General features: G+C 38.5%; 1 protein-coding gene across 3 annotated transcripts; it reads right to left on the bottom strand.

Moving 5' to 3' along the window:
- Positions 1–8: 8 nt before the first annotated feature.
- LOC114928470 (uncharacterized) lies at positions 9–11889 on the bottom strand. 3 transcript variants are annotated; one of them, XM_029299690.2, is made up of 4 exons: positions 11764–11889; positions 6060–6275; positions 5474–5775; positions 9–3958 (listed from the first exon to the last, which is right to left on the bottom strand). In XM_029299690.2, exons 1-4 carry the CDS (start codon positions 11767–11769, stop codon positions 3661–3663), a joined length of 822 nt encoding a protein of 273 aa, XP_029155523.1. In that variant the 5' UTR covers positions 11770–11889; the 3' UTR covers positions 9–3660. The 3 variants fall into 3 exon arrangements, with proteins under 3 accessions (XP_029155523.1, XP_029155524.1, XP_029155522.1); XM_029299691.2 differs by having other exon boundaries at positions 9–3955; positions 6060–6278; XM_029299689.2 differs by having other exon boundaries at positions 6060–6278.
- Between the last annotated feature and the right edge of the window lie 7349 nt (positions 11890–19238).

The following is a 19238-nucleotide window of genomic DNA, read 5'->3' on the forward strand; positions in this document are numbered from 1 at the left end:
TCAACTAGTAATTTTCCAGTCCTTTTATTGTTTCTTCTTTTGCGTTTTATTGGGAAGGAGGGAAAGTAATTTTATTCCGCAAAATGGGACGATCGAGTGATGGTAGTTACAACGTTTACAAGCATTATATTTAGCGTAGACGAGGGAGGGCAGGGAATTACAGAGAAAATCGGAGAAACGTATCTGATACGTATCACGGATTCGTATATTGGCACGACTAATAAATTCAACGCGCAACAATTTTACGTCGCATCGACCCATTTTCCACGGTGCACCAGCTGATGCTCTCGACAGGATATTCTGAAAGGATACTTCTGAACAGAATACTGTAAGTACCATAATTAAAAAATGTATACCGCCGCAAAATTCGCGAATTCTACGCGTAGTGTAAGCAATTTAATTTACACATTTTGCACGTCTGTTAAATATTTTTTTTTTTTCTTACGTATATTTAAATTTAAACGACTAATATTTTTTTTTTTACTACTGCAGTCTTTATTTAAATAGAGAAAGAGAAAGAAAATAAGCTCTAAGAAACATAAGAAATTCCATTTTTATTTCCATTTAATTTTATTATCGTCCCGATGGTGGGCGACGTGCTCACAATGGAGACTGCAGAGAGTAATTTAGGTCAGGTCTTTTCAACTGCCCTTTTCACATCTTCGTTTAGCCTCCTTTTCTATTCACTCTCGAAAAGTTCTACATTTGTTTCGAGTTAGCGCTAAACGTATAAAAAACTGCACATGAAAGAAACAGGTCTATTAATCTTTCTCTTTCAGTAGTATTTGAGAAATTATTTCATGATTTTCTTTTGGCCAAATTATCTTTTTCCGCGTCATTCAAAGTCTTTGAGACCGCGGATTAAAACTGCGGAAAATGAAAATTAAATTATGTAAATTCTGTATGGTGGGAGAGAAACGATCGCAAAATTTGCGGCAGTATACATTTTGTACAATTATTTTATTAAATATAAAGTTGGAGATCCATTTTAACTTTGTATCGCGAAAATATATCGATATTATGAGATTCGTTTTAAATTTGTAATTTGCGCATAAGGAGATAAAGAAAGAGATAGTTTTTTTTTCCTTATGCGTCATAGTGCAACAACGTTAGTGTCACATATATATGTATACATTGTACAGTACGATAGTTAAAAAAAGATAGAACGCGGCACTTTTGTTATGCCGTGACGCGTCTTGAATTATTTTTAGAAATTTCGTTGCTTTTTCATACAGAGCACAACATCGAAATAACAAAGAGAACGTAACGATTATAAATATGTACAATATATATATATGTATAGTTGTGTATGTATACTTAATACTTTATTATATAAAACGAATGACACTATAGGCTGTACGAAACAAGTTCAAAGATGCCTTTCTTCTGAGCGATTTTCGAGTAATAAAACGCAGGCTTGAAGGGAAATCGAAATCTATCTAGCAAAAATAAAAATCGTACCCTTTGGAAAATTCTTTAATGAAGAAACGGTATATAACAAGCAAGTCGAGTTTATTTTTAATTTACTGACGTAACGATCGATATGAGATTTTATAAAAATACGCGATAACGTTGATAAACAGCTTGCTGGGAAAATTGTTCAATGTCGAAGGCGCGATTTTAGATTTCGATTTAATCTCAAGTCGCGCGAGACGTGTTTTAGACAAAGCATAGATGATAAGCGCCGCAACTTTCGCAGATTTAATCTCTCTCAGTCGAAAGCTGCTCAATTCGTTTCCGATCGACGGTCTCGAGTCTTGCACTTATTGTTAACATTATAATTTAATTGCGTCGGGAAGGGGGTGCTTCCCGGCCGATTGTCACGAAGAGAAGTTATGTAAAGCACTTGGACAGTCAACAAAGTTCGCGAAGAAGTCACGAGATCATGCGGCGTTCATTTCTGTTGAGATGGCGACTCTGCGCGCGTAAAAGGCACTGCAAAGTAACGTAATTATGTACATTGCTCGGGGAAAGTCTAACGTTAAGTTAATTTTAAATTAAACTACTAAAGACACGTTAAGTTAATTTTAAATTAAACTACTAAAAGATATAATAGAATATAATGTAGAAAAGTCGTCAAGACACGGCATGATGGCTAAAAAGATTTTCCTCATATTGAACAGATCACTTTTGTTCTATATAGTATATATTATATTTTTAAAAAATTTTTTAATTTAAAAAAAAATAGATTTTTTATTGGAAAAACCTTAAAAGAAGACAGATTAATTTTTATTCATCAAAATTTAATAGAAAGATTTTATCGTTTTAGTAGAAATTCTCATCAAAATTTAAAATTATATTCTACTAATTTTGAAAATACTGCAATTGTTTAATAGCGTTTAATTTTGCGCAAAAATCTGAAGCGTTCGCCAGATTTGCATAAAGCGCACTCCTCGAATCTTGCCGCGCAGAACAATTCGACGAATAATTGAATCATTTTCACTCAATTTTTTTTATAATGAACAAATCACGCTTGTTTTATATAGTATATATTATATTTTAAAAAAATTTTTTAATTAAAAAAAAATATATTTTTTATTGAGCAAAAAAGGAGATTAATTTTTATCCATCAAAATTTAATGGAAAATATTTTATCGTTTGTAGTAGAAATTCTCATTAAAATTTAAAATTATATTCTAGTAATTTCAAAAATACTACGATTGTTCAATTTGAAGCGTTCGCCAGATTTGCTGACAGTTCGACGAATGATTCGATCGTCGTCCTCACAATCGTCGCAGAGCCGCGATCCGGGATTTATTGATCGAGACCCAGCCCCAGTTATCAATACGATGCAGCAAAACTCGTTGAAGGATATTGACACGACTCGTTGAATGATACTTTAACGAGTTACCGTAACTTGAAGTATCGATGGAAAAGCAATGTGGCGTGGAAACGCCGTTCTCGTCAGCGAGAAAGACCAAAGCACAAGTGTTGTGTGTTCGTTATATATCGAGATACTTTAGATATCGCGAGATATATCACGCTCTCGTCGGGATTTCATCGAGCACACCTCTCTGAATTTTTCCGTACAATTATTCTTTTCAAGAAGTAGACTAGATTGGTAGCAAACGGACATACAATTCTCATCGAAATCTTGTTCGTTTTTTGACGCCGATATTACTTATACACATTCATCACGAAACGTATATAATTACGACACGTATATACCACATATATCATTTAATTCTTTTCATACTTTTTGTCGATCCCACAGACTCGTTACGACCACCATATCGATAACGCTATTTTTTTTAATCTCGCATTCCTTCGCATGGCAGCGTCGTCTTCATCGCTGAAACTTTAGATTTTATTAGATATATTTAGTACACACATCGGTTACAAAGAAAAGGTAAGACGTTGTATAAAATCTTTCTACACCCCGGCCTAGGCGCGTCTATATATCGACTGCTACACAGTCGTATCATCATCTCGTTACATCCATCCTCCATTTGACACCCATCGATCTCTCGTCATCGGAGATTTGGCGAATGTTTCTCCTGAAACGCGGACCGTCATGTGTCACAGAGCTTCATTCGAAGCTTCTCATATATAATCATTTCTCTCCTCCAGGCTTCATCAAACGTGTTAAGTGTCACTGGCGCTCAGACGATTACTATCCAGCGTCGAGCCAGGATAACGGCCGGGCGCCAACAGCCAGCCTCACGTCTTGGCGAACTTGTAGACGACGCCGAACACCAGCACGCTCACCAGCATCAGCACCATCGCGGTCACCACCTTGGCGAAGGCGTTCAGTCCGCTCTCGGTGGGCTGCTGCGATCTTCCGCTCGGCATGCTCTGCTTGGCGGCTAGACCGCGGGCAAGAGCGGGAAAAGCCAGGCTCTGGGTGAAGGTCAGCTTGTGGAGGGACTCTGACAAGGAGTACGGACCTACGGATCCGCGGGCCGCCGCCCTCAACAGGGCATACTCTAGGTCCAGAGCGTCGAACATGCTGTATCTGCTAAACGTAAAAGAGTTTGCAAGTATAATTAATATTATTTTTTTTATTTATTATTTAATTTTATATTATTTCAATATCTTTCTCTTAACATTTTATATTATAATAGTAATTATTTTATTATTTTATTATGTGAACTTATTCTCTCTATCGTAATTTTTTTCACGGTATATGATATCGCTTTGTCTTTCTGTTCGGGAAAATATATTTTACATACGTTACTTTTTTATAATTATTACTGTAATTGGTTTCCTATTACCTATTTTATTTAGTTCGCTTAATTTTAATCGGTTTTTTCTCGAGAATACATTCGCGACTTTAGAAGCGAGTGCAATAATTTTAGCCTCGGGAAATTATGAGAGATCATGTCGAATAAAAAAGGGGAATTGCGTCGACCTCGAGCGGAAACGAAAGAAAGAATGATTTTTTCGAGGTTTTCACCGTAGAAAAAAGTACTTGATATTCGCGTCAAGAATTCATACAGATGGGAGCAATTTCATCGGCATATATATTATACTCATACACATATGTATGTAGGGCCGACGTTGATATACGTCATCGACGCTGATGTACGTTCCGTGTTTGTATTAACGTACATCATGTCAAGGTCGTTCCTTGACACGAGTCAAGACTGAGTCCGGCGTCAAACGCGTGGCGTGCGATAGATTATTTCTGACGTCCGGATCTCTAGGTCTTTGCTTGAGCCACGCACACGTGGCCAAGGATAAGGTCATTTCTAAGTAAATATTTGCGTTGTCGATCCTTCGGGTACGAGGAGATAAAAAAAGTTAAGATGACATATGCGGTGATGCTTTCTCATTAAACTTGTCGCGACTATTTCCAAGTTCTATCTACGATGAGACAATGTCTAGTATGTTGCGTATCTCCGTATTAGTATAACGATTGCTCACTCTATATACTTTAGTTAAGATGTCGAGGGAGATATCGTACTTCATTTGCTGCAATAGCAAAAAATTTTACGATATTGATCTACTTTTTTATTTTACTAACAACCCACGCGCGTCTCATTCATGTGAGACTCGATTATTTTATTTTAGTTATCAGCTGTTATTGTTTATAATGTATAGAAATATTATAAGGTTATTATGACACATTTGTTAGACATAACATTTTTAAATATGTTACGTATTTTATTAAGTATATAAAAACCAAAAACCACATTCTTCAACAAGTTTTTTACAAGTCTTTTACAAGTTTTTGTTCATAGTCACTTCTAAATTTTTATATTCTTTTGATCGCTTGTAAATAATTATATTCAAATGGCAATTTAATTTTTTAAAGATATTATTTTTCATTTGAATAAAAAATCTTGACTCACACACTATGATCTCCTTTAATACTTCAGCTGTCAAATGAATGACAGATCTTCCTTGATACGAAGTAACGCACGATACATTAAAGAAATTTTACATGTCCTTTCTCAGACTAAATGTATTATAAAATGTATTAAAAAAAAAAAGAAAAAAAGTTAAATTATGATAAAGGAAAATAAATTACCTGCTGCTGCGTCTCCTGTCCTGCGAGTGCATCGACACGATCGCCGAGCTCGGCATCGATCGCAGGCTGCTGGTGGTCGAGCTGGAAGGACTGGGCGGTACTGGCCTGTCCTCGTGGTCCTCGTCCACGGACGTTCTGTCCGGCGACGGCGGACTCTTCAGCCCTCCCGCGTTATGGTGGTTGTGGTGAAGATAGGGCAGCTGCAGCCGCGCGTGATCCGGATGCAGCAGGCTGGCGCGCCGCGACTGCTGCGGCGTCATCGCCGGGCTGTTGCACGTGACACCGCATGGTGACGGCGACGCCTTTAATATTAATTTGTCAATCTTCTTTTACAAAATTACCAAGTTTCTATCTTGCGGTAAAATGCCAATTGATTCTAATTTCGGTAAAGGTGCAATCAAAACCGTTTTCTAGACAGGAAATCTTTATAAACGCTCTTACATTCTTCGATAGAAATTCAACTTGACGTGACATTATAACAAAAGATGTCAGAATTATTTGTCCAATCAGTTGGAAATTATGGAGAGAAAAATTAATATCTCTTTTTTTTCTCGTTTTCTTCTCTTCTCGTATACAAAAGTTGCACCTGAATAGATTCGATGCCGCTGTCGTTGACGTTTTCCTGCACGTCTGGGAACACAAAAGCTTGGGCCTGTCCGTCGACGTCGGCTCTGGGGGAGTCGCTGGGCCATATCTGAAGAAGGGGAAGTCCACCGCGGGTCTCGTTGCAGATTTCGGCAGAGACAACGTTGTTTGTCGAACCTCCGGTATTGAGGCACAAACCCAGCTCTCTTAGTGGCTTCTGCTGAATGACATTCAACTCTTATCAAGCTCGCGATTAGTCGCTCCCTCTTTCTTAATGATTCTTATAATGATTATTAATGATTGGAATCTTCAATCTTTTCTGCTCGCTCTTCGTATATATTCAGACTTGTCCGAAAATTTTATATCGAAATGCAACGCGTCTTGGAGAATAATATTCAATGCAAATATATACGTAAAACGAGATTTGAATTTTTTCTTGCTTGTAGCACGTGCATTTGAAACTGTATTGCCATTGAATTATTACTCGTATCGTGCGACGCGAGAAAAAAAGACTTTTAGTTACCTACTCTCTGACTTTTGATAACAAATAACCAAGTTACTGCTAGAAACTTGGTAATATTGTCGTGACACGAGACAAACATTTTCAGTGACACATAAAAGAGATTTTTCACATGGTTGGATATTAAATATGAAATATTGAAAAGAAAATGTATTTTTAGCTACAGTCGCGCCTTTCAAGAGTGAAATAATTAATCCGTTATTCGGTTCTTTTTTCGTTGAATGAAACTTGATTTTCAATTTCGACGAAATTTGTTTAAGAAAAGATAATAAGAATAACGCAGCGAGATTTCCTCGTGCATAGAATTTTTTAATTAAAATAGAGGTAAATAGTTTCTTTTTTGACAGATGACAAAACATCGGATCTTATACAAAGTATAGATTTTATAATTGTTCCTAGTAGTGATAAATCGAAATCTTCGGCGTTATATTATTAACAAGTTGTCACGAAATATCGTGTTTGCGTCTACTTATCGATCATTTATACCATAAAATGTACCTCTGACGTCATATCGGTAACCGTATATAACTAATATATAATTACAGTTGAGTGCTGAGTAAACTTTGATGAATCTCGTAATTCCTTAGAAAATTATGATCATGACTAACGGATTAGGTTGTTGGGTTGCTAAATAAAAGCTTCGTAATATATTGCACGACCATGAACTATTCGTGAATAACATACGTCTTTTATTTCACTGAAATCAAATCTGATACATATAATAAATATACACACACGTATCAGATTTAATTTCGGTGAAATAACAATATATACACATATATATCGATATTAGTCTTTTATTGGTATAATGGTGTATGAATTTAGAATAATTAATGTCATAGTGCGCGTGCAATTTGCCTTCAAAGGAAAGAAAATGTCACACGCTTAAATCACAAATAATGTTTTAACCGTTTTCAAGCTACGGAATGACATTAATTACATCATCCTCTAATTCTATATTATATTATATTTTTCATCAAATTATATCGAGTATGTGAGTTAAACATTAATTGTCTTTTAAAAATATTAAAAACTATATTACTCTTGTTACATAATCAATAGTTCCATCTTTCATCAAAAATATAAAATAATAAACGCACACACAATAATTCTCAAATAAATCATATAGAAAATTTTCATCTGAGAGATAACTATTTTAATTTAAAAAAACCTCTCTTTTAATTAAACCACTATGATATATCTACTTGGATTAAGAATGCCATTTCAATGATTATCCCTCCAAAATGTCCTACGCTAAAAATGAGCAAGCATTAGGATTAAGCTGTCAAATGAAATACTAATCTCAGCTGTCATTTCTTGCCGATAGTTCTAGCAATTTCTCAATGGATTGTTATTCCTGCCCTTGTTCGTGCCTCACCTTCGGCCTTTTCGCAGAGCTTATTCGTCGCAAGGGCTCCCTATCCGTCGATCGAGCGATCTGATTTTATTAAGCCTGCGACAAGCGTGGATAATAATAATACATGGTTTAAAGTTCAAAATGTCGTCGTCGTCGTCGTACGACAGTCTCGCTGTCACGCAGGAAGCTACACGTCCACCGACGAGCCGGGGGATAAACGGCTCGCTGGTTTCCGGTGCGACGAGCTTGCAAAGGTCGCTCCGCTGTACAAAAAAGCGTCGAGAAAAGGCCGCAGAAACAATGCGAAACAGATCGATAAAGCGCGAGCGAGAGAAAGTGCGTTGTTGGAAAAAAGGCGCATAATTTGTCACGAATTTCACATTCGTTACTCTCTGTCCCTTTCTCTTTAATTATGCCGACAACCTTTGCGTGAGCACAGGTTTTTTAAACGACTTATAGTTAACGCTAGTCAAACGGAAATGTGAATGTAAATAATTTCTGCGCTTTTAGCGAAAGAATATTATATCAAAAGGTTTTTTAAACATACGTAACATTTTAAATTCATATTAAATTCATATTTTATATATTTTTGTATTTTTATCGTCGCTATATTATCAATATAGCAATAGAATTTAATATCACACTCACGAGACAATTTGTTTCCAATTTTTCGACAAAACGAGCTTATAAAATATAAATTGGAAGTACCTAGAAAATATCGATAGACATTTTTAAATATTTACTTATTACTGTGAAAAAAAACTGTACAAGTAATATTATACATGATTTATTTTAGGGACGTTTTTTTGGCGTATAAAAAACTCTAGTTTAACAGAAAATGAAAGTAACATCGAGGGTTGGCCAAGGAAGAAACACGAAACAGATCGATAGTGCGTGAGCAGGAAGTGTGTCGATAATAGGGCGATAAAACTGGAAAGTCGTAATTGAAATACCATCGGCGAATCGAAACAAGAAACTTATAATTACTTTTACTTCGTCAATAGGCGAGTGAAGAAAAAGAAGCAAGCAACAGTTGATGATTAAACAAGAATGTTGAAACGCGCAAGAAAAAAGTTTGTTTCCTCCTCTAATTTTCATTCCATGTTTTGATATTTACGGCAAAGTTTAACAGTAATTTAAATTTACAACATTTTTTTCCTCCTTATTATTGCTTGATGAAATAATCTCGAGTCATGCTCAAGATTACACCGAGGGGAATGCACGATATTAAATCAGATCGATAATAGAAAGATGCTTTATTTTTCAAGAGTACAAAGCTAGCTTGTTTCCGTGATAAAAAATTCGCGAACGCGACGTCGTCTCCATCGATAGTGAAAACGATCGAAATCACCGCGAGGAAAAGCGCATTAAATCGGATGAAAATAGATACTTATTTGTCTCTCTCTTTGGAAAACTTGTGCCACATTTGACTGATATTTTCCGACTGTCATTTTTCTGTTGCTTGACCAATGTACATACAACGGACACGTGAAACGCGAATAAAATGAAATGTATTATTTTGTGCATCGTCGCATCTCCGGATATGTTGTAAAAGCTTCTCTCTTCGGCGAAGCGGAAGTTGCAAGCGAAACACGAAACTGGCGGCGCTCCAAATTTACTGACGGAAAAATTTCGCAATAAAACATACAAGAATGGTCGAGAATATGTAATATCCATCCGGAGTATAAAAATTCGCGGAAAACCACCTTTCATCTTATTAGCTTTGATCAATTTGGATGCAGAGTCAAGAAGAAGTCGAGACAATGTCCTGCACATCCCCTAGGAATTCTTTGCGTATATATCTTTCGCGAAGAGTTTGCGAATTTTGACGCTTAGATAATATTCTCGCACAGGTCCGGGGGAAGTTTGTTTGAACATTTCGAAAACTCGGAAAGTCACTCACATTGCTGCGCGCTTCGAGTCGGAAAACCTCGCCGGCGAAGTTAATGCAAATTGTATCGCGCGTCTGCTCCGGAAGCTGCGTCTCGTGATGCATTTTTCACGATTTAATCTACGAGCAGCGAAAAACGCGCGGCGATAAAAAATATATTATTCTATCACGCTATTCGCGATTAAAATTTGTGTTCCGAGCTTTCTAATAATTTGCGACACCTTCACGGAATTTATATGCTCGCGAACTCGCTAAGTGCTTATTTTATTGAAAGATAGAATCGCGTGAGAAAATTTCGTATTTATTAATTTACGAATAATTAATATGTCATTTCACTTTGTGTCGTCTTAATTCAATTAAACGTTTCGCAGAAGAAACCTAATATTAAATTCTAATATAAATTTTGATGAGATTCCGCCTAAAGTCTGAAGGGCCATTAAAAGCAAATTACGAGGACGGAACTATCGATTATAGAAACGCAAAAAGGCAGATGATAATTATACCGGGACATAGAGCACTGACTCTCATAATAGCGTGAAAAGACATGCTTGTTCGTGACCATGACTGTAAGATCTCGTTTTCCTGTTTAGCCTTGGCACGGGGCGGTCGATGAAGGCGAGGAAAAAAAGCGAGGAGATCGTTTTCCTGGCACGATGCCTGCGTCGACTAAATGAAAAGACCCTTGGTACTCGGAATCGCATATTATACTTTCCAATATTTTACCCAGATATATATATTTATCGCATGCATACGAAAATGTGTCCCCGAACGACGGAGACACGAGGCCATTTTGCAAATTGCATCTGACAGATGAATTCTCATTTATTATACGAGAGAATTAATTCTGGTTTCTCGACACACAGAGGTATATTATAACAGAGGTATATTTTATAAATTGTTAAAAAGAAATATTTCTACTCGATAAATTTGTAATATTTTTATAAATTTTATATATAGTTATTTTTCCTGTTAATTATAGAGACTTTATAGTGACGGATAAATTGAAAGAAAAATATCGATAGGCAAAGAGTAAGAAATTTAGTATAGATTATATTACGAAGATGGTTACTTGGTAAAATAAACTCGGAATCGCTGTCAATTTCAACCCCTGGAATTTCTCGGTTGTTTTAGGTCGGTACGTCGCTCGTAAACTGAATCCAACAAGTTTTTATAACGGTCGACCCGTGTAATTTAATTTAATCTATAAGGACGTATCATAAAATGTACTTTCGAAATGTAATAAAAGCACGATAAAAGTGGAAAGACGAAAAGTAACGAAATAAATTTATACGAGAGATACGTGCCGAATTCGGATGCGGAAAAAGTGAGCGATCTATATATATAAATGAAATATATAGTTAGAGGCGATTGAATTGGAGAAGCATTCTATGAAAACAAATATCTAAAAAGTTCAATTTACTTTAATAATAACCATTGTTTGTATGCTCTTTTTTTCAGCAATATCGCAATTATTTGCGATACAGCAGCGAGATGGAGTGCAGATTGCATAGGACGGGATTCCGACCCACCTGTATGCTTCTCGCACCCGTTGACTTTCGATCACGAACGCGATCAAATCTCAAGCACAAAAGGAAATAATCAACGTTTCTTTTTTTTTTTCGATTTACATAACACTGATGGCGATCTACGCACTCGTTCTTTAAATATTATACAACGAGATAATTACGAAAAATCATTTCACCACATAGTACATGCATACGTATAATATCGCGAATCGCCACACGTAAGAAATCAGTTCACTCGCCTCGGTCATAAATCACAACCCCCTAAACAAATCATGCTCGAATCTCAAGGAAAAAAATCCCCTAAAATATCACACCGCGATAACCGCGTCGTTCGAAAGAAAAATTAAATAAAAAAAAAAAAAAAAGAAAGAAAGAAGAAATGGGGCGCGCGCCCCGATCGATCGATCCTACCTGCATGCTTCTGATCGCATGCCAGAAGATCCCGGCACGATCCTCCGAGGCGTCCGTTTACTTGGTCCAGGATTACGACGACTTGGACACTCGGCGGGCTCGGTTCTCCTCGGGATTCGAACTGCGACTGCGATCCGGCCGCGCGCGCGGCAGAACCGTGTGCTTCGCTCCGCGAGGATTGGCGGTCCGGACGGGGAAGGGATGAAGGGAGCCAGGTGGATGGGGGTTGTTTTCGCTCTGGTGCGAGGATGCGACGAGGGTGAGAGAGCGGTCCGTTTATCGGGGCGATGAGCCGCGTCTTGACAGGTTCGGACGTTTAGCTTCTCTCGAAACGTATGTTTCTTCCTCCGCTCGGTTCAATCTTTCAGCAAGGACAGTCCATGGGGAGAATAAGAGGAATGTTCGCGTACACACGTTTGCCATCCCGCACGTTTTTATTATTTCATATCGTTTATTGCGTAAATAGATGATATTATGTGCGTGGTATTATTTGGATATTTTCCTATATATACGCGAATGACCGAAAATGTTAAAAAATGTTCGCTTCTCTTTCTCGCTCTCTAATTCGCTTTTTTGAATTATTTATATTTTTAATGTCAAGCTTATTTCTCTCATAAAAAACTATTTATATGGTTATATTACCAAGTACAACTCTACAATTATGAATACTTGATAAATATATTATTAGAGAGCAGAAAAATTAAAATTTCTTTATTAGGTAAACAAGTAATAAAATATATAATAGTTTTAATTTTAAAAGCAAACAATTCATTTTTATACATTGAAATCTAAACTCTCGATAACTTTTTTTTTTATTTTTCATTGGTTAATCAACTTTGTTATCTTTCTTGTAGCAGCCGATTTCGATAGATTCGATTAATTGTTGATCTACGGTAACTGCTGCGTTCCAATTACATATTGCCAATTAAACTAATTGCGTAGCTCGTAACAGACTGGAATACGAATGATCCCCGAACGAATGCTGTATTCAGATATATTTATCTCTGGTGTATTAAAAAACAGGAGATTAAATTGATCGCAATTTTCGTTGATATTGCTTTATCGTTAAATAAGCTTTATATAAACCCGAGCTTTCAAGAAACATACACATCTAGTCGGGGAAAGTAAAGGGAGAGACGTTAAGTCGGATTTAATGGGAATTTTGAAGAAGAAAATTGAAGGGGAAGAGACGAGTCGTCGTGGGATTGCGAATCCATATTGCGAAAAATGTTATTCTCTGCCCAGCTTATGTTTTATAAAGAAGAAAAAAGATTGAAAAGGGTCCGGTTATTTCTATTGACTAGAAAAAAGTATGACAGCCATTCAGACAGAATACATAGAAAATCGAATAACGGGGGATAAAAAGAGATAAGAAGTAGACGTCATTGATGACATCTCTCGAAAGAAATCGCGATTGACAAAGAAAATACTGAAGAAGCTATCGTGGCTTTCGGAGAATGAAAGCACGAAGCAAACATCAGAATTTAGGACACATTTGAGAATATCACTTGATTCTCGTGCGAGAGCACGAATTTCGTATCACGATAAATTGGATAGTAACCGTACAAAAGGCTGTTAAACGCTGTCCTATTTGCTTTAGACGTCGCTTCTCCTGCCTAGTTTGACGATATAGCGAAAATTAACGTTGATATGCGCGGAAAGGATCTGGGAATGAGATGCGCAGGAGAAGATACGGAAGAGATAATGGAATATTCTCTGCACACATAAATGTAAGAGGACACGAGAGGAGGAAACGCGCTCCATCTCCGGATAGACAGACGTAATTTATTATGTCATGTGAAGAATCTCGACGCATACCGGGATAAAGGTATAGAATAATCCAGCCTTTACGCCTGCCAGAACGAAGAGTAGCAGCCATTAATTGTAAGTATTGTCGAAAAGGGAATATTATATGCCGCACACATCGTCAAAAAATAAAATAAAAAAATCGCGAAATAAAAAAACAGAGAGAACACGGAAAGGGATACACAATAAGGTAGAACAATGCGAATTTCGAGAGATTCGCCGCGACGAGAGGTGAATGTTCAGTGACAAACGGAAGAGAAGAAAGGAAGACCCGCAGACGTCTCGTTTGTCATTTCCGACAATTCCTACAAAAGCGACACAGGTGACGAGGAGGAAAATTGGCGTCTCGCTCCGACATTAAGGAAAGACCGAGCCAGCTGATCTTTTTCAGTCCGTCGACTCCAATAAGCGGCCACCCACGAGGTCGCTAGACTATCGCGATGCCAGGTGGTATCGGATATCAGACGCACCCCCTGGGTTCGGAACAAAGCGTGGAACGTGGGTGAGACAAGGACGCGAGAGGGTGGCAGCGAGAGAGAAAGGGAGAGGAAGAAGCGAGGACGCGACGCCGGCGCGGCAGAAATCCCGTAGGTCAAGGTTACCAACCATCGGCCAGCGCCATCGACAACCCCCGAGTGGAAACCGAGCGTACGTTTACGGCCCTGGAGTTTCTGCTCCTAAAACGCCGGCGGCGAGAGAGCCTCGTGCAGGACGATCTTCGGACACCCCTTCGCATCCCTCTCGCCTCCTTTGTCCCTCTCTCATCCCCCTGAAATCGATATATCTACCTACCTACCTACTCTCCGGCAGCTCGACCGATCCGCGCGCAGGCAAAACAGGGCATCCTGATGCGCCGCGCAATGCGGCTGCATCGCAGCTTCGATGCGTGCGTACGTACGCAACCCTCGCGTCACGTGATAATACCGCGATTCGCGATGATAAACGCACTCGAACGCCACTCGAACTTTGTTGTTCTGTTTCAGGCGATACGGTGCACGTGACGTTTTTTGCCCGCGGATATTATCGGATTCCGCTAGAGAGAGAGGAATTAAACATTTATTTTTCAGGGGACAGAGAGAATTCTATATGCTCCGAATTGACGCGACGCGTTCGACATTTATTCTATATTGATGACGAGATCGGTGGCGCAACTCGCATCTCGTGTTACAACGTGATCGATATTATACGTCCTACGAGTCCCTCCGAGACCGATCTGTATCCGATAAATTGAATATCGACGAGGACACACGTGCGGTTGCTCATCTGGTCTCTCAAGACGATATAAAAATCGACAGTCAAGGTCGAAAAGATACGGAACACCTCGGGGGTGTAGTTGCGAAATTATGGGCGGTTGACGTTCTATCGATCATCGGCGCATCCATTTCATTACATACGATCGATTTATCTCCGAGAGAGCGAGAGCGGCTGGATAAGTCGCGTATATTTACACGCGAAGCTTTTTTAACAATTTTACTCCAATCATCGACCGCGATTGCTTTTTATAACGGAATATATTATCATTTATTAATTATTATTCATTTGATAACATAATTCATTAATATAGAATATATAATTAATTAAATATATTATAATAATTAATATACAATATATATAATTAATTACATATATAATTAATTTGGTTTTTTTTTTATTTGATCGTTTATATGAAATTTGTCTCGGGGAGAAATCGCATTTCTTAATTCTTGCGGACTCAACTTCCGGCTGCGAAGTTCAAGCGTGGCTAATGCGACGAGAAACAAAGAGAGATAGAGAGAGAGAGAGAGATTACGCGATGGTTATGCGTTCTAAAACGATAATAGGATCGAGCGGATTTCCGCTTAACAAGCAAGATTTAGTAAGGCCATTCGGTCAACTGCGCGAATAAACTGCGCATTCTGCAAGATATGCACATGAAACCTCACCGTAAAACAGAATGCGGACCTCTGAATATTCAACAGACTTCTCTCCCCGTAATATACACTCTTAAAGGACTTCTATTTTCATCCGCTCTGCAATTGCGAGAATATAAATATAAATAATTCCGCCTTGAAAATGGAGAGGCGGGAGAAAACGTTGTCTCAAGGTACGATCTTCAAGGTGCCTTCGAGAAATATCTCGATCAAACGTAATAGAGGCTATTGAATTAAAGAGAGAGAAGGGTAACGCGAAAAAGAATAGAAACGTATGAAAAAAGATATGTATGTATACATATATGTAACATGGAAAAGTGTTTGATCGATTTTTCCGATCAGCTGTCTGTTTCATTTTTTGCGTCTCATCGTCGACGTTATTCAAATCCCGCCATGCTTTATGCAGGCGCTTTTGAACCGCCGATCGATGAATTTAACCGCGGGACGACATTGTCAAACCGCATTCACCTCGTCGTTTATTCGTGACGTTGTACGAAAATTGTCTTATAGCTATTTAGCTGCGACTTTCCCCGGGGAATCACGCTAACTTCGCGAAATCCCGCTGCACATCCTGCGATATGTCATACATCCAACGCTGGTGCTTTCGTGCACCTTTTCCTTTGATTAATTCAGACTCCGTTTTCAGACAGTATCGCGTGTCTATGGAATGTCTGTGTGGAATAATGCGGATCTGCGTGCAAAAAAATATGTACGTAACTTTCCTCCTGACGAAGAATAATTTCGTTAAAAATTTATTCAATTTCGTGCGCCATTCGCAGCAAATAGCGAGATGAATCATATGTCATGAGAATAAATAAGAATAATATAAAATAATATATTATACATATATAACATATATTACATTATATTCATTTACAAATATGTAGATAATGTAGAACTGAAGGATAATATAAACGCAGTTTCTCATATATCTGAAATAAAAATCAATATTTACTATTGTCTGCCATTAACAATAATAAAATGATATTTAAATAATTATATATAATTTTTGAAAATTCTATTAAGATAAATAAAAATGAGAGAGAAAGATATATAACTAATGGGTAGCGCGAAATCAATGTGTCATCGAATGTAAAATTTATTTCAGCAATCAAATAATGTAATTGTATTTACTCTATTCAAATTATAAACTAATGCAGCTATTAATATCCAAATAATTTAATCGAAGAAATATTTACTCTTGAACATTAATTATGTTATTATCTTCGAAAATGTTTTAGATGAGATGTAAGAGATGAAACAAAACAAAGTTACGGATACGAATTACGGGGACATTCATTAATTACCGCACGAAGAAATAATTTACTTCTAAATCAGAATCAGTATCCAAGAGGAGAACTCTCCATGATCGATTCGCGATAACGGCGACCTGTCAGCGCGAAATCCTTGCATGTCTATCCAAATGAATTCGTTTACTCAGCGATTTACCGCAAATTATACTCATTTATATCTCACCAAAGATCGTTTGCGATTTTTTTTTCAATTCGCAAAGATCTACAAAGTGAACTCAATAAGTCTCGCTCGATCGTCGGGGATCGAGGATCAACGATCTACGATCGACGGTGTGTTGGATCAACGAGAGATGGAGCCCACGGTATAACAAAGTGGCGGATACATATAATGTGCGTGAAATGCTGCAGCGAACGTACATATGACGACGATACCTTGGCCGCGGGCAGAGAAAGCTTTATACCTCGAAGGCTCCGCTTGACGGCGCCTGGCTGCTGACTTTGCCTCCGACACGTCGCCTCGTCTTCATTTCCTTTCACCGCCGTGGCATATGTCACGTCAGGGCCGCACCGATCTCCGAGAAGGCACGCAATTAAGGAACCTCGCCCGAAAACGGGAGGTTTTCTCGTGTAGTCCGAAAGTCTTCTCTATACCGATTTCTCGAGACTCGCTAATGAAATTTAAAATGCATAATAGAATTTCGAATCTTGTTAAAGATCGCAATCGGCGCATAAATCGGCAGGAAGATTGAAAGGCCTTCAACACGTGAGATGGAATATATTCCGCAACATTTCATGTATTTGCAGAGTACTAAATTATATGCATTTGTACGTCTCGATTTCTACGCGATCACTATACTCAGGTGCCATTACCATTGACATTTCGTTTCGAACCCTTTCTGCTGATAGTCGTCCTCCGATCAGTCGCGAGTCGGTCGACTACGGCAAATTAATTTCGCTGTCGTCATCGATTCCGCGATTGGCATCGATCTCGCGGCTTTGCAAAATGATTATCGAGAGATCTTCCTCTCGGAATAAATCGCGATCGCGCGGACGCGATTCGTCCGCTTTCTAAACCCGACGCGAAGAGCCAAGCGTTCGCAATTACGTGAATCATCGCTGCGCTTTAGAGATCGCAGCCGAGACCCGGGATAACGTAACCTGTCGCTCGGGAAGAAGGAAGAGCAGGTCGAGGATGAACGCGAGCGAATTTTTGAGTAAGCTTCCTGCTCTCGAGATCCTCTGGATCCAGGAAATTCGTCGAAATCGTCGCAGGAGGATTTTCTCGATTTAGCGAAAGTACATAAAATCAAGTTGAAGGAAATTATCGATGATAAAAAGAATCCTGTCGAGTCGCGTAATTGGTGATGATGCGATGCATCTTGATGATGGCGTGCTCGCGGTTAAACGTTGTCGGGTTTCTTTTTTCCTCTTTTTTTTTTTTTACGCGGTAAAGGGCGAATTCCTTGTTCTCAAGGTGTCAGATTCCCGGCGGAGATGAAGCGATGTAAACGCATCGTCGTAGACTCGAGAAAGGAACGCAAAGAGAGAGAGAAGGTGAAGTAAATATTATATCGCGTGGCCATTAATTTAAAAACGCACGCTCGTTACACTGAACGTGCGTTAGGCCGAGACATACTTTCTAGCAGTTTCGTATTTGCTGTTCAGTGAACATTGTGTTCACGATTGCGCCATACGAGAGAGGCGCGCGCGAATTATCCTGCCGGAAAATGCGAAACGAAATCCAGAAATCCTCATCATCTTTTTCTGTTCGCGAAATGACTACCTGTTATTCGACGAAAGTTTCGCGAGCAGAATTTTTAATATGGTATAAGTCGTTCAGTATATGAAGTTGCATATCCAAAAGTCTGTCTTGCTATCTCTTCTATATATATATTAATAAAAGCTATATATATTAATAACGTTATATATATATATATAAAATATACGAATAAAACTATATATATATATTAATAAAAAATATATTAATAAATAAAAATGTTATAAAAATATATCCACACAGTAGCGCGTCTATTGTCACCACGTGGAATTTACGAGCAAAAGGCACATTCCCGGGTCTATCGATGGCTTTTCTCGCCGAGTCATCGATTCGCAATGAAATGCGATCCAACGGCGGGATCCTCGAGTTGAAGAGATCATTCGCTTGGCATTTACCTCGATGACGATGGTGCAATAATGACGCGTGCGAAGAGCCGCGCGCCCAAAATGCCAAGCGAGCCCTTGCCCTCTCTCTCTCTCTCTCTCTTTCTCCTTTACTCTGACATTTGAAAAAAATATCCGCGCGAACGATTATGCCCGCGGGTAATTATGGCATTGTGTCGAGAGGCGGCGCCGCCGCTTTCGAGACACGATTGTGTCACGATATTGTGATATTTCGATATTCGGTCTATCATTAAGCGGCGATCGGGACCGCAAACGAGACTGCATCCACGACCGTTTCACTTTCGACCGCAGATCCGCCACCGACGACGATGACAGACGGCGGCGT

The sequence above is a fragment of the Nylanderia fulva genome, unplaced genomic scaffold, assembly GCF_048542155.1.
Source record: "Nylanderia fulva isolate GAGA-0341 unplaced genomic scaffold, ASM4854215v1 Scaffold1, whole genome shotgun sequence".
Classification (NCBI taxonomy): Eukaryota; Metazoa; Arthropoda; class Insecta; order Hymenoptera; family Formicidae; genus Nylanderia; species Nylanderia fulva.